Source organism: Pristis pectinata, chromosome 2 (assembly GCF_009764475.1).
Source record: "Pristis pectinata isolate sPriPec2 chromosome 2, sPriPec2.1.pri, whole genome shotgun sequence".
Classification (NCBI taxonomy): Eukaryota; Metazoa; Chordata; class Chondrichthyes; order Rhinopristiformes; family Pristidae; genus Pristis; species Pristis pectinata.
The window spans coordinates 135,202,511-135,226,708 of record NC_067406.1 but is presented as its reverse complement, the minus strand read 5'-3'; the positions used below and the strand labels follow the sequence as shown (position 1 = coordinate 135,226,708).

The 24,198-nt window shown below is 38.2% G+C and overlaps 1 protein-coding gene across 3 annotated transcripts in view; it reads left to right on the top strand.

Moving 5' to 3' along the window:
* Positions 1 to 24,198, top strand: part of aimp1a (aminoacyl tRNA synthetase complex interacting multifunctional protein 1a) — a 46,267-nt gene that overhangs the window by 6,613 nt on the left and 15,456 nt on the right. For all 3 annotated transcript variants that reach the window (XM_052035277.1, XM_052035260.1, XM_052035268.1), the window contains exons 2-3: positions 12,120 to 12,253; positions 17,828 to 17,941. In XM_052035277.1, the coding sequence (XP_051891237.1) occupies positions 12,145 to 12,253; positions 17,828 to 17,941 (223 nt within the window). In that variant the 5' untranslated portion in view covers positions 12,120 to 12,144. The remainder of the gene's footprint in view (positions 1 to 12,119; positions 12,254 to 17,827; positions 17,942 to 24,198) is intronic.

Genomic DNA, 24,198 nt, shown 5'->3' with positions numbered 1-24,198 from the left:
TATTGAATCTTTTGCCTCATTTTCATTGCTGTTCAATCCTAATGATGAATAGGACAGCTGTATTACTTGACTGTAATACTATTCAAGGGATTGAATTCACATTGTTAATGTGTCAGTGCATCAATTTAATGTGAAAGGAAAGTGTAGCTAATTATAGTTCTGCAATTGCATTATTATAAATGTACATTTGGCAGTTTAGAATATTCTGAATTGGTTGATTAGAACGACATAGTTTTCTACTGTATGACAATTATTGAGCTACTTTAAATTTGAGAAAAGTATTTATATTGTTTTATGTTCTTGACTGTAGTGTTACGTTAATCAAAGGTGAACAAAAAATGTAATTGGATGTTCTTTTAATGTTCATATTTCTGATTTTTGTGAAATAATGCATTCAGTTAAATGAAGAAGAATCTATATGAGATTGTAGCCTTTATTACATTAGATTTAAAACATAGTGCATGATCAGAGGAGACTAGGATGAAGTGTAGGAAAGATGTAGTTTGCAGAAGCAATGATATTGGTTTCAGTAAGATTTGCAAACAGCATTGTCAGTTATTTAGTATAACATATATCACAAAGAATGGCAAAATTTAAATTCCAGTACAGACTTGAATCTCTGTCCACACATTGAATAGATTCGCAACTGTACTGTGACACCAACAACATTGGAGTCAAACAACTCAGCATCTTTTATATTCATCTAAGGTAAAACTTAATACTTGGTTCATTGTATTGGATTTGCTTTTCTGTGTGAAGAATCTTCGGTAAAGTAACTGAAGTAAGAACAGCGTATTCCAGAGCTGTGCTAAAGATTTTAATCTCTTAGCAGAGCTCACAGGGTTCCAGTTTTAGAGACTTTATAGGTATAAATTTAACACTTTCTTTCAGCTATCATTTTGACTCAATATTTCCTAAAAATATTTAAAATTATGGAGTTGGCTCAGTGAGTTTATCCAATCCATGGGTTGAAGATTCTCAGTTTGATTTTTAGCTTGCAGTGACTTTGCTGGTGCTAACTGCTGTGGTGGGGAGAGGTGGTTATTATTTTCTTCAGCCTGCAGGGTAAGAAGGAGAAACATCTGGGCTTGCTAGCTGTGTTAACCACGATCGATACTGCATTGAGAACAGAATTGGTTTCAACAGAGACACCTTGTGCATGAAAATCATGTATTGGTATTTTTGCATGACTGGAAGGTGACCTTTAGTTTATTCTGGCAATGACTACATATCTGTAATAGGAAAGCAGAGGGATTTGTGGACTAAAGTTTAAAATAAGATTTTGTTTACTTAATATTCTGACCAAAGTAGGTAACTGCACATTACTGCAGTCTCTTTGATCTTGATCATCACCTACTTTCTCAACAACTTCATATCATTAGCAAACCTGGATATGTTACACTCGGGTCCTCTTCTTTGACATAGATTGTAAATGTTTGAATCTGTAAGAACTGATCTTCTTGACAACTCACAATTAGAATCTGTGACCCTTTTTTTTTACTGTTTTCTATCTGTTAATCATCATCAATCAGTGTTGATATTATTCCCAATTTCATGAGCTCTAGTGTCATGTAATAATCAGTTGTATGGCATCTTTATTGTATGTCTTTTGAAATTCCAAATACACACCATTCACTGGTTTCAACTGCTAGTTATAATCTCAGATAACTCTTAATGGATTTATCAAATACTGTTTCCCATTTACATTTCTGCAATTTTATCTTTCTCACTGTTCCCTATTATGGCATCCCTAATAATAGATTGTAGCATTTTCTCTGTATTGATGCCTGGAACACTGGCCCGTTATCTCTTTCTCTTCTCGAATAACAGATTTATGTTAGCCACATTTCAATTTATAGGCACCATCCTCATCCTCATCGAAGATCGAAAGCAGTGCACTCAATGTCTCCCTGGCATCTTCAGTCCTGGGTTTTGGGCTACGACAATTTGGTTCATGAACATGTCTGAGGTTTCAGGCAATGTGCCTTTTTAAATCCATTAAATTGTTTAAAACAATTTCTTTAGCAATACCTCAAGTTCTTTTCTTAATGGACCTTGGCTGCCTCATTGTTTCTGAATAGTTTTTGTGGCTCCTGCCATGAAGATGGATACACAGTATTCATTTAATGTCTCTGGCCTTTCCATATTCTCCTTCATAATATATGTGGCCAGTGATTCCAATGGGCTTGTATTTACTTTTAAACTTTTTTTTACATCGGGTCAAGGGTGAGACGATAGTGATTACAAATTATAAACTATCTCCCTCACTAAAAATTGGTGATTAATTTGGATATTAGTAACTGTATCTTTCAAATTCCAGCCTCAACTTTGTTTTATTCTGCAGTTCATTGCTAACAAGGTTGGCAAAATTATTCTGTTAATTGGTCTCTTTAAAAAGCTGGTGCAGTCGTCTCGTGTGTAGAATTTAGCATAGATTAAAGGAACAATTTAAATCAGTGTTATTCCAGAATATTCATCAAAACTGCCCCCTTTCAGGTTTTTCAATGCAATGTTGATTGTACCAGACTAAAGTCAGAGCTTGCAAAGAACTTTACAGCAAAAACAGAAAATACTGAAAATACTCAGCATGTTAGGCAGCATGTGTGGAAAGAAACAGAATTAATATTTCATGTTGATGGCCTTTTATCAGAACTCCTGTCCGGATCCAATAGGAAGTTGTATTTGTATAATTACTTTCACAATCTTGGGATGCCCCAGGGAACTTCTCAGCTAGTTAATTACTTTTTTTTATAAATATAGCAGTCTGTTTAGACACCACAAACTCATATGAACAACAGGGAGATAATTGACTGGGGTATCTTCAAAATTCTTTAAGAGTAGTGCTTAAGTTTTTGAGTTCTGACTGCTATTACTAAGCTAATGTGTCCTGGGAGGAAGATTCTGAGGGACAGGATTTATGTTCACTTTGGAAAGGCAAGGACTGATTAGGATGAGTCAGCATGATTTTGTGCAGGGGAGAACAGTTCTCACAAATCTGATGGAGTTTTTTGAGGCAGTAACTAACAAAATTAAAGGCATAGTGGTAAACATGGTATACATGGACTTCAATAAGGCTTTTGGCAAGGTCCTGCATGGTGGACTGGTCCCGAAGATTAAGCCTTATGATGTGTACTTGGAGGAAGATTGCAACACTTGGGTTGTTCTGTAAGTCAGCTCACAATATGAAAACTGCCTAAAACTAAAACAGAAATGCTGAAAGAATTCAGCCAGGCAGGCAGCATCTGTGGGGGGAAAAGCATGCAAGTTAATGTTGCAGATCAGCGACCCTTCTTCAGAACTGGGAGAAGAGTGAAAGGTTTGTAGTTTTCAGAGCTGAGGTGGGGAAGAGGAGTGAGGTGTAAGACTAAAGAATATATGAACGTGGGTTAAGACAGATCAGGCAATGAGTGAAAACAGTCTAACACACTTGAGGTGTGGAATTTTCAGTCTACGGTTTTATAGTTATGTTTATATCAGGGGAAGGTAAAAGAAGAAAAAGCATGAATTGGAAGTACTGATTTTAATGCATGCATTGAGTTGATTGCAGGGAAGAATGTGTTTAAAATTTTTTTAGCAGAAACATTTGATTTCGAAATAAGAAGGCAAGTAAATAGCCAGGACAATTTTGTAAGCCAAAGGGACTTGATTTGTACACAATATTGATTTGATAGTGTCATGCATGCATGTTTTGTTCAGACTGCGATTGTATATTATGCAATCACTTAAAAAAAAATCTTGACAGCCAAAATGCAAATTACTTAGTAATTTCATTGTGACACATACTTTCCAATTTTGTTTGAAATTAGTGAAAAATGTGTTTTGAATTAAAAGTTTGTGGAATGAATAACAATGAAGGAAATGATCAAAAGTTTGTTTCTTGGCAGTGGATCAAAGTTGGAAACCATTCTCAACAATAGTGTACCCATATGATGCTTACATCAACCGCGATTCTGTGCTTGATGTGAGCATGCTCGACTCCATTTCACAGCAGCCTATTCGGTCCAGCTTTGCTACACCTCTGGCCGATAAGAAGTTTAAAAGGCTGTATCGCCACCAAAAAAGTAACAAGGCCTCGGGACCAGACAGAACTTTAATGGGTTACCAAATCTCGGTGAAATGCTTTTGTTCCAAATCCACAATATCATTGTCTATATCTGAGAAGAGGAGGGTATACTAATGGATTTTGGATATCCTATAATCGTGACCATTCAAAAATGGCATTATGGATAAGCCTGGAAAATACAGGCCTTGAGCCTTGTATCAGTGGTAGGGAAGTTGTTGGAGGACAGAATTTGTGTTCACTTTGAAAGACAGGGACTGATTAGGATGCATCAGCGTGGTTTTGTGCAGGGGAGATCATGTCCCACAAATCTGATGGTATTTTTTGAGGTGGTAACCAAGAAAATTGAAGGCATTGTGATAGACATGGTATACATGGTCTTCAGTAAGGCTTTTGGCAAGGTCCTGCATAGTAGACTGGTCCAGAAGATTAAGCACAAGGGATCTGAGGCATGTTGGCAACTCATCTCTAATAAATAACCCTTGAGTGTGGATATAATCTTCAGAACTAATGGGAAGTTGTTCAGCCTGTGTCTGCCAAACTCCTGAGCCAAGGTCGCCCAAATCTCAGTCATCAAGCTGGTGTACGTAGATGACGCTTGCATTTGAGTGCGCTCGGAGACTGAGCTTCAAGCAACCATTGACTTGTTCACTGAAGCATTTGAGAGAATGGGCCTTGAACTCTATCAGCCAGACAAAGGTCATCCACCACACTGTCCCTGCTGTACCGTACAGTCCTCTGATGATAAAAGTTCATGACAGAACCCTGAAAAATGTGGACCACTTCACCTATCTTAGGAGCCAGCTCTTAGTAAAGGCAGACAGCGATGAGGCAGACTGTGAATTTGCTCTGTGCCATTTGGTTGATGAAAGTGTATTTGAAGATCAAGACCTTGGACCTGGCATACTTTCATAGTCTAGTGGGTGCAGTGATTCCTTCCTTCTCCTGGGACATCTCCCCCCTGCCCCCATTTGCTCCTGAGACCTAGATTAGCTACAACAGGCATCCCAAGGTACTGGAAAGATACTATCAATGCTGTCGTCATAAAATCCTTCAAATTCACTGGAAAGATGCATGAACCAACATTATACTCAATGTTAGTATCCCCAGCATTAAGACCCTAATTATGGTCAGTCAATTCTGTTGGGCAGGCCATGTTCTTCTCATGCCCAGCACCACATTCTCAAAGTGAGCTCCATCATGGGAAGAGAGTACCAGGCAGATAGTCATCTTTGTCTCACTGCCATCTGGCAAGCAGTACTGGAGCATCTCGGCCAGAACTACTAGACTGTACAACAGTTTTCTTTTCCCCCCCCCAGGCTGTCAGGCTTCTGAATACCCTGGAGACAGTTACAGACAAATGCTGCGTCAAAAGTCCTGGTTTGCACAACAGCGTATAAGAACTTTGGCTGCTGCTGAACATGTTTAGACACTTAGTGCAATACACTGAGTTCTGTATTTTCTTTGTCCAACTTGGTTTTGCACTACCCTGCATTAATTTTGTATCCTGTATATAGCTTTTTTTGCACTATTTGTACTTGCACAGTTTTTTTTGTCTGTGTTTATTGTATGTCCTCTGTTCTATGTATGTCATTTGTTGTATGAGTCTGGGGGAAATGACATTTCGTTCCTCCGTGTTTTATATAGCATATAGTGAATAACAAAGTATAACTTGATACAGCATGGAAAATAGCCCTTCAGCCAAACTGGTCCATACCATCTAAGCTAGTCCCATGTCTCTCTAAACCTTTCCTGCCCATGTACCTGCTCAAGTGCCTTTTAAATGTTGTTAATGTACCTGCCTCAGACACTCCCTCTGGCAACTCATTCCATATACTGACCATCCTCTGGGTGAAAATGTTGCCCCTCAGGATCCTATTAAGTTTCTCCTCTCTCACCCTAAACCTATCCCCTCTAGTTCTTGATTCCCCAAACCTGGGAAAAAGACTGTGTGCTATCTATGCTAAAAGGATTCAAGGATGTGCATCTCTGGCCTATGACCACTCAAAGTGGACAAGTACATTTTTGCATGGTATTGAGAACATGGGAGCCCTGTGTAAATGGGAGAAGGAGCACACTGCTTGACAAACTACCTACCAGTTGCCCTGTCAAACACCTCCTGACCCATTTGTATTAATGGCCTGTAGTTCCCACCTTGGCCTTATCGCCTCAGAACTCTCAAAGACAGGTTGGAAGCAAGTATTCTTGATCCTGAAGGACTGCCTAGCGAGATATGCATGCTAAAATTATGCCCAGGTATAGTTTTATTTCAACAATACATTATTTTGCATGTTTTACACCTTAAGATATTTCAAAGGAGAAAAATTCAGTCTGCTCCCATGTAAAATAATGTAACTTTCAAAATGCTGCCAGTACAAAAATTTTTCAGTCACTGTACCACCCTTGTGCAAACTTGCTATTCAATTTTCATATCCTTTCCATCCAGCAATTTGTTTATGTTGATTTCACTTCATGAAGCTGTTATGTTGCTAGCATGTCTCTACAGTGAATGTGAGCAGATTTGTTTAAATGAGGATTAATATTAGTGATAAAGCACCACTTTGGGAAGATGTCATTGAATGATTTGAATCAGGTGTCCAAGTTGTACAGGTTACTGTACATGAAACAATTTAAATTCGTGCAGAGTTGATACATTTAGAACTGTATCCCCATAGTCTTAAAGAGACTTTTTACTGCACCAACTTTGCATTTGACTCCTTAAATACCAGGTGGGACGAGCTTAGATGGGAATCTTGGTCAGTCTGGACCAGTTGGACTGAAGGGCCCATTTCCAAGCTGTGTGACTCTGACTCTATCTGACTTGCGTGCCTGAATGGGTTCTTTGTTTCATCTAACTGTGTTAGTGCCAATGCATTTTGTTAAAAGTGACTATTTAACTCACTGACAGTTTTGTAAAAGTTTGGTTGCCCTGCCTATTTTAAAGATGACTGTGGTTGACAGATTGGACACGATGCTGACAAATGTTCTTCTATATCTGTGTATAAAAAAAAATGAAACATTTAGTGGAATAAGCAGCGTGGTGAGAGCTGCCAAAGGCGCGTGAAATAATTTAGTTGGAGCATTGGAAAGAGGATGAATGAGGGCCGAATAATAACTTCAGAAGTCTCTTAACTGATTTCTCACTATAAGTAGAAAATGGATGTAATAAAATGGAAAATTCCGAAAATGCATAGCTATTCGGCCATTATCTGAAAAGAGAACGAACTATTTATGCCATTTTTGCTGTGTCAGATTAGTAATGTCATAAGCTTTTTTTTCCAGCTTTTTCCTTTTACTTTATTTTAAACCTTGTAGTTTTTCTTTTGGTGCTGCACCAAGCTTTGTTTTGGATAGACTTAACATGAGATTCAAATATTAGGATGGGGCAAGGTAGAGTTTTCTTGAAATTTTAAATTACACGGCAAGAATAAATGCATATCAAGGTTTATAAGTCTTGAACATTGCTGTTCTTGTAAAATATTTCTTGGTCTCTTGTGCAATAACATTTCAGCTTGTCCCATGTTTGTGGACTTCCTCAAATGTTTTTATTCTTTCCCACTTCCAGCCACAAAACCTACAAATCAGACCATTTAAAGAGAATCAGAAGATGTCTGTTTTGATTGTTGTTAATTTATGCCTAAAATATTTCAATAATAGCTTTATTTTAACACAATACTTTTAACTATTTATTGTTCTCTGGAATTACTTAAAGTTATACCAAAATAATATTGGACCCAACCAGGCTATGTTGGCTGATTCTAGTGAAAGTAATAACCTTAACTTGCAGACTGTCAATTTTCTTCTTTCTGTTTTTGCATATATACTTCATGCTTCTAGAATAGCGTTCCCACTATAGCCACATCCCTCCTTGAACATGGTGATGCCTCCCAGATCCATGATCATCTAATTCATAATTCCCTTGTAATAATCATGACGTCATCTGCCGCCTTTGCTCCCTCCATCCATCCACTTCTCAAATGCTCTGCCAGAGCTAATGCCACCTCCAAAACTCTCGTAATCTGACTGACCTGCCATTCCTTTGCCTTCGGAATTCAGCTCATCCTGCAGTCACAGAGAACTAAGTACTTGAGACCAAGAGTTAAGCTGTTTCAAAAAAAAATTACAATGACATGTCATATGAAATAACCCATTATAACAACACAGCCTTCATTATTTGCTTCCTAAGTTGTATTTTTATTCATGCCTTGATTTTTTTTTTAAATTTTTCCTATCTGTGTTATTGTCAGTATCTTGAAGTCTTTGAGATAACACCTTTGCTGCCTTAGGTTAATTGTCCTGTTTTCTGTAGGAACATAGAATAAGAAAACTAATATGGAGGTCAGCATACTCAATTTGTTTTGAATTTCCTTTTTAAAGTTTCTCTTCTTTATCTTATAATGACAGGAGACCATTTGGCCCATTTAGTCTATGCTGTCTCCCAGGGAAGTATTCCTATTAATCCTACACCCTGCTCAATTCCTTGTACCCCTGCAATGTTTTCTTGCTCTCACACTCCCATCGACTTGCCTTTTATTATTGTTACTAAGGGGTAATTCACAGTAGCCAATCAGCCTAACAGCATGTCTTTTGGGATGTGGGAGGAAACCCATGCAGCCATGGGGAGAACATGGAAAGAGCACAGAGACACCACTCAAGGTGAGGATTGAACCTGAAGCTTGAGGCAACAGCAAGCTCCATCCTATCCTCATTGTTTACTTTTTCGTTGGTTAAATATCCAAAATCTTTTTGCAAGGTTTTACTTTTTAAAATATTAATCCTTTAAATAAAAAACTGATAATACAGTAGTTAGCATTTGTCTCATTCTTTGTGATCTGCAGTGTGGTGGTTAGAAAATATCAAATCCTATCTTCTGAACGTTAATTGGATTAGTTTTCCAAGATACACTTTTTTTAATCAAAAGATGCATTACTCTGTTCTGGCTTTGCAAAATATTTCAGAGAATTATGAAGAGGAGGTGCAGATGCCCATCTTTAACTGCTTAATCAAAAGTCTTGATGTTATATTTGGGTGTTGGTCAAGCCTATTCATAATTTTTGTATTAGTCTTCATATGTAGCAGATTCGAATATGAAATCAAATTTCAGAGACTGAGTTTGAAATGGAAGCAGAGGATATTTCCAATGTTCAAAGAGTGATTACGGAATTGTATCTAGCTGGCAAAGTTAATTTTTAAAATGTCTTTTGATTGTGGTAACAATGTTCCATTAATGTCATTCTTGAAAAAGTCCTATATATTTGTAATGGGAGCATAAAGGATACATTGTGGAATAATGTATCTCATTGATGTATCACATAGCTACTGTGTAATAACCTGGTGTAAAGTGCATTTCAAAAATGTCTACTGATTAGTTGAGCTGAGCATTTAAAATTTAACATGGCTTTTTTTTCCAATGTTATATTAAACTTTGCTATAACTATGATAACAAAGATGTTTGCATGCATTTTATTTGCACTGTTGCACTTTGTTATTTAGACTTAAGACTGTAGTCTTTGAGCTCCACGTTTGCAATATAATTATCACCATTTTTGTTAGTGTAAAATTGGCAAATGTATAATGGGCAGGCATGGTAGTGTAGCGGCTAGCTTAATGCTATTACAGTGCCAGCGACCCAGGTTCTATTCCGGCTACTGTCTGTAAGGAGTTTGTATGTTCTCCCCATATCTGCATTGGTTTCCTCCTACATTCCAAAACAAAACATACAGGTTAGGAAGTTGTGGGCATGCTATATTGGTGCTGGAAGTGTGGCGAAGCTTGCGGGCTGCCCCCAGAACACTCTACGCAAAAGATACATTTCACTGTGTTTTGATGTACACATGACTAATAAAGATATTTTATGACAGTTTCTGTGATTTAACATTAGACATTTTCACTGGCACTTAACAAAGGAAAACAGACTTCCTTAAAACCAGACAAAAAAAAATTGCCATGTTATCAATTAAGATGAAATTTCTCCGCTCCCTGAGTTCTGTTCTGTTGCATATTCTGTTTGATGATGAAATGCAATTAACATAAGATACCTTTATTAGTCACGTGTACATCGAAACACACAGTGAAATGCATCCTTTTGTGTAGAGTGTTCTGGGGGCAGCCCACAAGTGTCGCCACGCTTCCGGTGCCAACATAGCGTGCCCACAACTTCCTAACCTGTATGCCTTTGGAATGTGGGAGGAAACAAGAGCACCTGGAGGAAACCAACGCAGTCACGGGAAGAACGTACAAACTCCTTACCGACAGCAGCCGGAATTGAACCCCGGTCGCTGGCGCTGTAATAGGATTACACTAACCACTGCACTACTGTGTAATCGAATTGGTTAAATTTGTCTGTCAGAGTGCAACATTAACTGTAGTCTGCATGTATCTGGTATATTGGTACCGTTTTAAAAATTATTCAAGTGACCCTTGGTCACAATAGCATTTCTAAGAAGTTTGTTTTCACTCTATTTTCTTTGCCATCGAGGAATTATTTGCTTAGTATTATGTTTGTTTTTCTTCTCTGGATAGTTAAAATCAGTTATTTCAGTCCATAATATCTTCTGACTGTAGATACCACATTTAGAGCTATAGTGAAGGCAGTGAAGCTAGTGCCATGGAATATCGGCCTACATCTTTATAGCCTTTGATCCAATTATTAGCTAATTGGAAATTCTAAAGAAAAATGGAAAATGCTGGAAATACTTACCTAGTGTGACAGCAATTGTGAGAAGAGAAACCAAGTTAACATTTGTTCATGACCTTCCTTCTGAATGGTTCCCCATTTCTGTTTGCCTTTTGCTTTGCCTCACTCTTTCCTACCTATCCCTTCCTCCTCATTGGTTCTGTTTTTGATTTATACATTTGTTTCCATATGTCTCATCTTCTTCTTGACTCTTGCCTATATCTTGGAGTAGCATTTGCACTGATTCTAGCCAGATGTTATACAGGATTAATCAGACCTGCCATCTGATGTTAATGTTAAAGATTATTGAACAGTTATTGCTCAGCAGATGAGCAGCATGAGAAGAAAGATAAGATTTCATTAATTTTATATTAATATATAATTAAAATATCCAGTAACCTTAACTCTTAAGACTTGACAAATATGTATTAGCTTCCTGTTAGTAATTTTCATTATTTGCTTGAAACTTTATTTTTTCTTTCCAAATCCTAAATTGTCACTCTGCTTTAGATAAAGACGTGACACAAATCAAAATCATTTAATACCAGTTTTGAGAAAACAGTATTCCTTTTCCATTTAAAATTAGTTGTTATTACTTTTCTTCTTGGACCATATACTATATTAATGAATTACTAAATTTTATTTTACTCATCCTTTCTATGATTTTTGCCCCTTGTTCTTCTGCCCTGAAGTTGCTGATTTCTTGCATTGATACAGTTGGAATTCTGGAAAGCTTCCGAAATGTCAAAGAGTGGCCACTTTCATGTGTGCCTGAGCTTGTGTGACAGCATCTCTCAGGAAGAGCAGAGCTTCAGATGCATGGGAACAGCATCACCTGCATGTTCTCCAGGTTGTACTCCATGGTGATTTGGAAATATATCACCGTTCCTTCAATATTGCTAGGTCTAAATCCTGGGATATGCTCCCAACAGCACTTCTATTTTCATTAAAGGACTACAGTGGGCAAGAAGATGGCTCAGCACCACCTTCTAGAGGATGATTAGGGATGAGCAATAAATGCTAACCTGACCAGCATCCTGAAAAATGAATAAATAGCCTTCCAAGAAGATGCAACAACTTATTATATGATAAACTCCTAAATGTAAAAAAAATGCAGAAACATCAAAGCATAGTTGGCTTAAGAAAATGGTAATAAATTTTGTCTCCAATTAGAGTTGCATTTAAAACATTACATGATATTAGCAGACCCTTTAAACATTATGATGAAAATTGTCGTTCTGTTCATTATCTGTTCTGTGAAGCAATGAAAAATACTTGTTGGAGCATTAATTCTTGTACAGCTGGCATTTCCAGACTTGTAACTTTCTTTAAATGTTGTGAATTGGCATCTTTGTGAGCACTGAGATTCTTCTTCTTTCTCAGGTTTCTGATTCGTCAATTGATAAGGATGTCGAGTGATCGTGCTCTATTAAATCGCTTGGAGCAGAGGGCTGTAGAGGCTGACCAGGTCATTGAATATCTTAAACAGCAAGTGGCATTACTTAAAGAGAAAGCAAGTAAGTTTGGAATGTATTAATTTGTTGATGTATTATTATGCTTGCCTGCTTTCTTTCTTTGTTAGGAACTCTGTCTTAACAAAAGTTATTATTGACAGTGCAGCATCAGCCAGAGCAAGAGATGGAATGAGGTATAAACTCTCTCAGCAATCCGATCTATTGTGCCCAAAAAAAGTTATTTTACTGGGAAAATAATCTATTCAAAGAGGAGAGAGAAAACAGAAATTTACTGCAGTTGTTCACAAAACTAGGTTGATTTCTCCAACAAAAAAAAGTAAACAATAGTTACATAATAATGATGCATGAAATCAATCTCGGTCACTTGCAGTGGTGCGGTCACCAAGCTTGATTGACTCTGAAATTACCCAGGCATCTCAACTTTGGCTGGTTATAGTGTGTTGGTTTTGTATCTAAGCTGTCTTTTTAAAAAAAATCTCACTGCACGCATTGATAGCTAGCTGTATTGACTTAATTGTCTAAGCCATTGCCTTTCAGACTGTTTTTGGGTTGCTCTTTGGCCAAAGAATAGGCGTTGAGCTTACTGCTGAGAAATATCATGACCACCTTGCTATAGCATTTGCTGTCATAGCCATGTCACCCTCAATTCCAGTTGATTTGTGAGTAGTTGGAACACCATATCAGGAATCTTTGGATTTTGTTACTCAGTTTTTATCGTCTGTAATGTTAAGCTACTTCTTGTCAATCTTGATTAGCCTCAGCCTTTGTCTCATTGTATTAAATTGCATCATATTAAAAATCCTCAGAATATTTGAACTAAATCCATAATGTTTGCTCTTGCTATAATTATTCATTTTGAAACTATGTAGCATAGAACTTTGACTGACTGCCTGCAGGTTCCAGTTCCTCAATGGAGCATATACAATTTGTCTCAGTATTTCTTGGTTAAGAGCAGAAACTGCTAATATTCCTATAGCAGCTCTAATAGGGTAAAATAACCCAAGCCCTTCCTGGAATATCATCAAAAAGAATACAGTGCCAAACCACAAAGATATTTTGACATATAACCAAAATATTGGTCAAAAATTGTAAAATGTGAAAATAAGAGAGGGTGAGAAGTTTGGGAATCAGATTTGATAGTTTGGAGACCATGTACTGAAGACCTGCCCATGGATTGCAGAGTGGTGGAATTTGAGGATATTAGGGCAAGGAGTCAAAACTGGCAAAATGCTAAGATCTTAGTGTTATAGGGTTAGGAATAGTTGTGCCAATAAGGTGGGGTGAAACCATTGAGGGATTTGAAAATGTGGATAAGAATTTTAAAGTTGAGCCATTTCCAGTTTGAAAGTCGGAAGCTATGTTAGCAAACAAGGATGATGGGTGAATGGTATTTGGTACATTTTAGAGTGCAGATCGAAAGTTTGTTATGAGCTCATTTACTGAAAGTGGGAAGCTGGAGCAACAAAGAATCTACTGGAGGACCTCAGTGGGTCAAGCAGCATCTGTGGGGGTAAGGAATTGTCGATGTTTCAGGTTGAAACCCTGCATGGGAAGCTGGACTGAATTGCATTGAAATGTTGTTTGGAGCTAACAGTGGGAATTTGGCTGTCTTGAAATGGGATAGATGTGAATGATTGTTGCAGAGATACAAGTAGATTACCTTGGTGATGGAGAGGATGTGCAGTTAGAAACAGAACTGGGGTCAAATAGGATGTCAAACTTGGGGTCAAAGAAGATGAAAACTGACCCAAGATTCGTCTCCTAATTGTTGTGCAATTGTGTGAAAGTTTATTGCGATGCCTAAAAGTGACCAGTTTTGAGATGCCAGGAGGTGGTAGTTGTTTGTAGAACAGTAGGATTTGCAGTTTCAGTTGACAACTCTAAGGAGAGAAAATAGAAAAGACATTGAAGTTTTGGCCCAATGCATTCATTTTAGATTTGATATAATCAGAGTCTTAGTTTGGAATCCAGCCAAGAATCATATTTGAAAGTAGTGATTAATGCTCCTGAGTGAAACAGATTTTTGGCTGTTTCCATGTAGTGAGACCACAATACAAGATTGTTTGTTACTTGGCACCAGTTGATGTTGATGTCACACTTTTGTGTATGAAGGGTTTTATTTCTTGGGAAATGGACTATAATTTTCTCATCAAGAATTGTAGTCTTTATTTATTACACAATGTTAGCACAAAGGAAACAGATTTTCTGCATTTGTACACTAATGTAACAGAAAAGAAGATTCAATGCAGTGTAGGAGTTAACCACTTACCTTTGAGTTTATAATGGCCTGTAAGTTGTTACCAGGTTTGTGGGTGAACTTAAAAAAAAAGTCTGCTTGAAATCTGAGTTCAGTTGTTGAGTGAATGCTCCTTGAAGCATTTCAGCTAGTACAATTGAACTTGACTATGAAATATTTTGAAACGTGAATCTTTCATGATAGAGTCAAAGAGTAATTAAAACCATTAAAATTAAAAGTTAATTACTCCAAGAAAATTTGTGTTTATGCTATAGGTATTGGTATAGATTGGAAACCTAATAGGAATATGAACTTTGAGACAAATGCAAGAGCTGTGAGTCATAGATAAACCATCAACCAGGGAAGGAGGTGGTCAGGAACATGAGTGGTAACTCAATGGCAAATACATACATACCTATCAGGCATTGGAAGGTGCCTTTGCTGTTGATATACGGTATTAGGAAATGAGTAAAACATCAAATTAGTTTGTGAGACTGTACTGACCAGGTGCAAGTAAATGAAGGTGCCATTTAATTTTTTAAGTGCCTGAGCTCAGATGGTTAAGAATGCAACCAGTCTGGACTGAAGCTCTTATTACAATGGATAGCCCTGCTCCCAAAAGGGGTCTTAGTGAAACATCAGTCCTGCAGTTAGCACTGGTTTTCAGTGAAGAAAACAAAATTACTCAACCACCTCATTTGTGACGGCAAGGTCTTGCCTATTTTGACAAGCTGTCTTAATATATTACCTATTTCAAAACTGTTATATAGAACATAGAACAATATAGTGCAGGAATAGGCCCTTCAGCCCATGATATCTGTGCTGACCATGATGGCAATTTAAACTGCACATCTGTGTGCATGTGGCTTATATCCCTTAATTCCCTGCCTGTTCGTGGGTCTGTCTAAATGCCTCTTAACATCGCTATCATATCTGCTTCCACCACCTCCCGTGGTAGTGCATTCAGACACCAAACACTGTGTGTGTGTGTGTGTGTGTGTGTGTGTGTGTGTGTGTGTGTGTGTGTGTGTGATTTTTTTTTTTAAACTTGCCACATAAATCTCCTTTAAACTTCCCCTCTCACCTTAAACCTCTGTCCTCTAGTATTTGACATTTCTAAGTTGGGAAAAAGACTCTGACTATCCACCCTAACTATTGCCTCTCATAACTTTATAAACTTGTCAGGTCACCCCTCAGCCTCTGACTCTCCAGAGAAAACAATCCAAGTTGTCCAACTCTGTCCTCGTAACTGATACTCTCTAATCCAGGTAACATTCTGGTGAACCTCTTCTGCACCCTCCAGGTCCTTTCTATAATGCAGCGACCAGAACTACACACAGCACACTATATGTGGCCTGACCAAAGTTTTATATAGCTGCAATATGACCTCCAGACTTTTACACGCAACACCCTGACCGATGAAAGCGAGTATGCCGTACGCCACCCCACCCTATCTATTGGTGTTGTCATTTTCAGGGAGCTATGGGTTTGCATCCCAAGATCCCTCTGTACATCAATGTTCCTAAGAGTCCTGCCATTTATTGTATACTTCCCTCTTACACTTGACCTCTCAAAATGCAACACCTCACACTTGTCTGGATTAAACTTCATCTTACCATTTCTCTGCCCACATTTCCAATGGTCTATATTCTGCGGATATATCCTTGTCAGCTGTCTAAGAATTACTTGATCTTTTAATAGGCTCTGGCCATTCTGTGCTAATATTCGGCAACATTTAATTTTCATTTGCATACATACACTAAATCTTTTGAGACGTCCTTGTCCTTGTAATTTTGCATTGTTTGCTTGAATAAATCTGACAATTAGTGATTGGCTACTCAACCACTGGATAACTAATTAAAATTAAACATGGTTATAATGTACTCCCAATTTTAATGTTATGATTTGTAACAAATTGTACTGATGCATACAATGATTTTATGACATTTGTCTTGATGGTTGCTGAAAGTTAATTCATTTGGAGGATAACCTAACCAAGGGTTTACAAATTTAAATTATACTTGTATAGAGCTGAGTTAGAAGCTAGACTGATTGGGAGATGAATCAGAAACCATTCATTCCAAGAACCATGCTGCATGTATCTATCTGTTAATGTTCAATGTTTGCAAAAACAATAAGTGATTATGTGCATTTCAGTTGTCTTCTCATTACTTTTCAACTACGAGTGCACATTTTTTAAATGTTCACTACTCTATTGTAGGCAAAAAGTCTAAAACTTGGAAAATATCAACTATGTGCCTTGAGACCAAAGCTTCTCTGCTTCCCGGTGTAATCTTTTCAATAGCTATAGCCAACAGACATTCCACTAGAGAGTTGCTCTTTGTCCAAATACAAAAAAATCTGTCAGTCTTAAAAATGGCTAAGCAGTTGTTTTAAAAATATCTTTCCACTAAAGCATTTGATAATGGTCTCATGCAGTGCCATTTTCAATTAAGCATGTATTTTGTCATTAAAATGTTTGATGAAACCTCAATTATTCCCTTATCCTTATTTTGTTTAGACACACACATCTGTTAAATGGTATTTCAATTCAGCATTAATATTGTCTGGCAAGAACATTAATGCAATTGTATTTTTAATCAGGCAATCAAAAGCACAGATACATACACACACAAAAAAAGTGGGAGGTTGCGCTTTTAGAAGTGTAAGCATAGCTACAGGTTGAAACTCTTTGGTCTGGCATTTGGTGCTCTGGCAACTCCTGTGGAATCTGGCACCATTAATTTACAGTGCAGCCACCAGGGCAGCTGTATTAGCATTTTGTATAAGCAAAATTTTTCTGTTTTGGCAAAATTTGGGATAAAATCCATAAGAATGAATTTTTATTTTTATGTGATTTTAAAAAAAACACGATGTATACAGAGAACTGAACTGGTTTACCAAGGACAACTTCCTGTAGGTTGCTGGTTCACAATGGGAGGGATTTACTTTGGAAATTGACAAAGCAGTCTTTTAATGATCTAGCAGCTGCCAGTTCACAGCAGGAGCCATATAATGGATGGGCAGAGTGAACAGGCTAGCCTAGGGGTTAGGGATATGTTTACATAAGGCTTTCTCAGGGCATTTTCTGTGGTCTAGCACCAATCAGGTCCCAAGGGTGCAGGACTTCAACCCTGTAGCACAAACTAGAGGTAATGGCCTTTGTGCAAGTAGCTTAGATACCCTCAATCTATTTTCTAGTGAGTGCAAACTTTCTGAAGGAGCCAATTGATATAGTGTTAACATTTGCATCAGAACTGTGCCAAAGAAAAATTCTGAATCATCTGTTTTGATTATTTGAGTATAATGTATCCTTTCTAACCAAATTTCAATTCGTATATACCAAATACCTCCTGTTTTAATTTTTTTTGGCAATTAAGTCCTACAGGCATCCCAAAGAGAAGAAAAGAGACTTCGTGTTGAAAATGCAAAGTTGAAGAAGGAAATTGAGGATTTAAAGCAGAATCTCATTGAAGCAGAGATCCGTAATGGAGGTAGGTTTTTGTGCCACCAAGAAAATTGCAACCATAAGGCTATATGCAAAACATCAGGCAAAATGAAATTTGACTATGGAAGTTCACTTTACTAACTGAGCATTTTAATTTTGTATTTTGCTTGCAAATGCACACATTTTCCTAGAGCTTGCTTGACTGCCTTTTGAAAAGGATAATGGGGAAATTCCTTAAGTTTTTTTGTTCTCTTTCAGTTTGTTTGTGTTTCTTTCTCCTTGCCACAAGATTACATAGTAATAGTGTAACAGGATAAATTGCATCAAATTATGACAAACTAGATAAGGGGCATAGAAGCTGGAAGAGAAATTTCGGCCCCTGGCACCCATTTTGTCATTCTGTAAGATAAAACACTACAACTTGAAAGAATTAGACTGGTGATTCTTGTTTCTATCACAACTTGTATTATTTTGCATTGTTTTTTTGTCAAATCACTTGGTTGATTTAAAGAAAGGTGATAATTGTAACTAGTGAAGATGCAAATTTAATCTGCTATTTCCATCCACTCATTACCGTTCTGGTATTTTTAAATGTTTCAGTGACGAGCTATATTCAGTTTCCTAGTTTTCATGTCTACTAGCATATTGACCCTAAAATAAGATTTATTGCAAAAGTTAAGAATTTCAAAGATAATTATATAATATTCCATTGTTCAAAAAGTAATGCTGATTCTTAAGCCCTATTTGGCTTATTACCAAATTATGCCATCTGGTACATTGTTGAGCCATAGAGATAACTTCATTCCATTACTGAGATAGTTTAGTTTTAACAAAGCAGTCATAGGATACTGCATTTGGCCTCTGGCAGGTGTGGAGTAGATGACCTCCTTGGTAATTCCACTTCAGAAACAGAAATAGGATGGCTTGTCATACTGCATCATTGGTGCATTGCCTGCTAATTTTTATATCTGGGCTGAAGAGAAGAACACCTATGAGGTTGTGTTGCTGAACTATATTTGGTATGTGGATGCATACCCCCCTTAGTGACAAAGAAGAAAAATGTGCTTTGTAGATTCAAACATAGAAACCTCAAAAACCATAGTGCATCTTTTCTGTCACCTTGCTATATTAAATGATATGTTTTGTTTCAACACACAAAATGCTGGAGGAACTCAGTGGATCAGGCAGCATCAATAGAAAGAAATGGACAGTTGACATTTTGGGTTGAGACCCTTCATCTGGACTGACCAAAACTTCAATGTCTATTTCCCTCCACAGATGCTGCCTGACCTGCTAAGGTTCTTCCCAGTGTTTTGTGTGTTGCTTCAGATTCCAGCATCTGCAGTCCTCTTGTGTCTCAGATCACTGTCAAAGCTCCTTGAACCTATAAATTCCTTTCATAAGCTATTCTAAAAATCCTTATGAAATAATGCCTTTATACTGCTTAGTGTAATGCTATTACAGTGCCAGTGATCCGGGCTTCAATTCTCATTGCTGTATGTAAAGAGAGTACATTGTATGTTCTCCCGTGTCTGTGTGGGTTTCCCTCCGAGTGTTCCAGTTTCCTCCCACACTCCAAAGATGTACAGGTAGGAGTTGTAGGCATGCTGTGTTTGGTGCCGGAAGAGTGGCGACACTTGCGGGCTGCCCCCAGCACATTCTTAGTAATGTAAAAAGACGCAGTTCACTGTGTGTTTTCAATGTACATGTGACTAATAAATAAATATCTTAAATTATCTCTCATGAATGTGGGAGGATGTGACTAGGAGAATAGTTTAAAGGAGAACCAGTGAATGTGGTGCATTTGAATTTTCAGAAGGCTCTTGATAAAGTCCCACACAGGAGGCTGGTCAACAAGGTTAGAGCATTTGAATCGAAGGTGATGTACTGACATGGAAAGAGAATTGGTTATTGGACGGAGAGTGGGAACAAACAATTTTCTCCATTGGAAGGCTGTGACTAGTGGGGCACTGTGCTTGGAACCTAGCTATTTCGACGATTCAGCTGAAGAGGCCAAATATCACGTCTCAGAGTTTGCTAGCAATACTAAGCTTGGCACAATTGTGAGTATGGTGGAGGATATAGATTGGCTTCAGAAAATGTGGACCATGCTGGGGTGAGAACCTGGCAGATGGAATATGATGTGGAAAGCATGAGGTTGTAGACTTTGAACAAAACAGAAAAGGAGAGTATAAAGGACAGTGTTGATGCTCAAAAAAACTGTGTGTAAATCTAAGAGACAATATGCGGGTACAACAATTGATTAGCAGGGCAAATAGTATGTTAATTGGTATTGGTTTATTATTGTCACTTGTACTGCGGTACAGTGAAAAGCTTGTCATACAAACCGATCGTGCAGGTCAATTTCATACATTCATAACAAGAGGGTTTGATTCTAGGAATAAACAAGTCTGTTGCAATTATATAGGCCCTTGGTGAGAACACACCAGAAATATTATGTACTGTTTTGGTCTGCTGCTTATGAAGGTAGGATGCATCTCCATAGGAGGGAGTGCAGCAAAGATTCACTACACTGGTTTGCTGTATGAGGAGAGATTGAGTAGATTGGAACTGTATTCCCTTGGGCTTAAAAGAATAAGAGAAAACCTCATTAAAATTTTAAGGGCTTAACAGCCTAGAATATAAGAATTTGAGGGTAGGTCATGACTGAGGAGTCTAGGACTAAGGAGCACTGTATGAGATTAACAGGCAGGCTATTTAGGACTGTGAGGAGATATTTAGTGCAGCTGGTGGAGTTGCCTCACAGTTCCAGCGACCAGGATTCAAGCTTGACCTCCAGTGCTGTGTGTGTGGAGTTGGTTGTTTCTGCTGTGAATGTACGTGCACTGCTTTGCTCCACAACCCCAAAGACCGGTGGGTTGGTAAGTTAATTAGTCACTAAAAGTTGTCCTTGCTGTGTGGGGATTGGTAGAATCATGGCATGAGGGAAGAAATTGATGGAATGTGGAGAAGCAAAATAGGATTGGTGTAAATTGGTATTTGAAAGTCAGTATGGGCTTAGCAGATCAAAGGGCCTGTTTCCATGGTGTATGACTCTCTATGAAATTCTCAGTGAAGCTCTGGAATTCTTTGTCCTGGAGAACTATGGAAGCTCGTGCACTAATTTCATTCAAAACAGTGATAGATTTTTGGATATTAAGGGTGTCGAGGGATATGTTGATAGTGCTGTAAAATGACACCTGAACATGGAGAACATAGAACAGTACAGCACAGGTACAGGCCCCTTGACCCATGATGTTGTGCCGAACTAATTAAATTAGTAATCAAATGCCCAACTAAACTAAACCCTTCTGCCTACACACGGTACATATCCCTCCAATTCCTGCACATTCATCTGCCTATCTAGAACCTCTTGAATGCTTCTATCATATTTGCCTCCATCACCACCCCTAGCAGTGCATTCCAGACACCCACCACTACTTGCCCTGCGTATCTCCTTTGAACCCTAACCTCCTCTCACCTTAAATGCATGCCCTCTGGTATTAGGCATTTCAACCCTGGCTGTCTACTCTATGCTTTTCATCTTATAAACCTCTATCAGATCTCCCCTTAGCCTCAGCCGCTCCAGAGAAAACAACCCAAGTTTGTCCACCTTCTCCTTATAGCACATACCCTTTAATCCACGCAGCATCCTGGTAAATCTCTTCTGCACCATCTCCAAAGCCTCCACATCCTTTGTGTAATGGGGCAACCAGAATTGAATGCAATACTCCAGATGCAGCTTTATAAAACTCTAGTTAGGTTGCAACAGAACGTCCTGACTCCTGAACTCAATTCCTCAGTAAAGGAAAGTATGCCATATGCTGCCTTTACCTCCCTATCAACCTGTGTATCTACTTTCATGGAGCTATGGACTTTGACCCCAAGAGCCCTCTGCACATCAACTCTGTTAAGGGTCTTGCCATTAACAGTGCATTGTCCCTTTACATTTGATCTCCCAAAGTACAACACTTCACATTTGGCTGGGTTAAGTTCAAGTATGGTCCCTGCAGAATACCACTAATCACAGACCTCCAGCCAAAATAAGTCCCATCGACCACTACCCTGTCTTCTATGGGCAAGCCAGTTCTGAATCCAAATGGCCAATTCACTGTAGATCCCATGAATCTTAATCTTCTGGATGAGCCTCCCATGACGGACCTTGTCAAACGCCTTACTAAAATCCATGTAGAAACATCCACAGCTCTACCTTCATTAATAACCTTCATCACCTTCTCCAAAAACTCAGTCAAGTTAGTAAGACATGACTTACCCCACACAAAACCATACTGACTGTCCCTAATTACGCCACAGTTTTCCAAATGCTCAAATTCTATCCCTAAGAATCCTCTCCAGTAACTTCCCTACGACTGACGTAAGACTCACTGGTCTATAGCTTCCAGGATTATCCCTATTTACCTTCTTGAATAATGGAACAACATTAGCTACTCGCCAGTCCTCTGGGACGTCATATGTGGCTAGAGAGAATATGAAGATATTGGTCAAGGCCCCAGCAATTTCATCTCTTGCCTCTCTCAATAACCTGGGGTATATCCTATCAGGCCCTGGGAACTTATCCACCTTAATTTTCTTTAAGAGACCCAACACTACCTCCTCCTTTATCTTGAAATGCCCTGGCATATTAGCACGCTCCACACTGATCTCCCTATCCTCTACAACCTTCTCCTTGGTAAATACTGATGAAAAGTACTCATTTAGGACCTCTCCCACATCCTCCACCTCCAATCACATGTTCCATCCTTTATTCTTGAGTGGTCCTACCTGCTCCCTTGTTATCCTGTTGCTCTTGATATATGTATGGAATGCCTTGGGATTCTCTTGTCCTATTTGCCAAGGACTTTTCATGACCCCTCCTGGCTCTTCTAGTTCCCTTCTTAAGTTTTCTTCTGCCTTCTTTATAATCCTCCAAGGGGTTTGTTTGATTTTAGCTTACATAAGCTTTCTTTTTCTTCTTGACTAAATACGCCACCTCTCTCCTCATCCAAGGTTCCCTTAATTTGCCATCCTTGTCCTTCCTTCCTTACTGGAACGTACTTGACCTGTACTCTGTGAAGTTGGTCTCTAAACACCCTCCACTTGTCAGAATTTGACCTGCCCAAAAGCAGCCGTTCCCAATTAAATCTCCCTAGTTCCTGCCTAATACTCTCGTAATTTGCCCTGCTCCAATTTAGTATTGTCCCACAAGGTACTGAAGTAGAAGATCAGCATTAATCTTAATGAATGGTGCAGCAGGCTCAAAAGCAACCCCCCCCCCCCCCCGCTCCTTTCTTATGTTCATCAAGCATTGGGTATGGAAGCATGGTAGTTAAGTTAATAAACTGACAGCCAGAGTTCTGGCCTTCTGATCAAGGGCCACTCATTCAAATCCTACTATGACATCTGAGGAATTTAAGTTGAAGAAACTGAAACTTATCTCTGTGCTTAGAACTGTTGTAAATTGTATGGATGTAAAAACCCATCTAGTTCTCTAAAGTCCTTCAGGAAAGGGAAATATTTCCTCCCAAACAAAGAAGCATCTGATTCTAACTGCTTGTCCTTCTGCTACATCATTGGGTCTTTCCCTTTCAAAGATATTACTTGTTCTACCTATCCCTCTCTTGTCTTCTCTGCTACTGAAAGCTAACTTGTTTTCATTCTTTTTCCTGTCCAGCAAACGGTTGCAGACCTGAAACGTTAACAATTTCTCTTTCCACAGATACTGCCTGACCTCCAGTATTTTCTATTTTTAGTTCAGATTTCCAGCATCTGCAGTTTTTTTTTGACTTTCAAGGAAATATGCTTTGCTTACCCAGTCTGAAAATATACAGTATCATCCGTAAAACTTTTACAGATAAACTTTACCTTTTAGGAAACACAGTGAAATAAAGATGTCTGATTTTTATATTTATTTTCTGTATGAAGTGTTGTTTAGAAAAATTTCTATTATTTAAGTTCCAAAATCCTGGATATATCCTTTTTAGATACCCTTCTTTATAATTGGCAAGGTATAGATAAACTGATTCAGGTTTAATAAGATCAGGTATAATAACATAACCCTTATTTCAGTTTAAATAACCTGAATAAACTATTAATGAACTTTCCTATCTCCTGATTTTTCTGGCAATTTTGTTAATTTCCCAGATCTTTTTCTTCTGAACCATTTTAACTCGTACAATACTTTAGTTTCTCATCATTTGGCTTTTCTGGCTCAGTAATATCTTGCAGTAACTATATTGAATCACATACTTTTGTCTTTTTTTTGATGCTATAAATCACTCTACTGACAATGATTGTTGAGCTTCT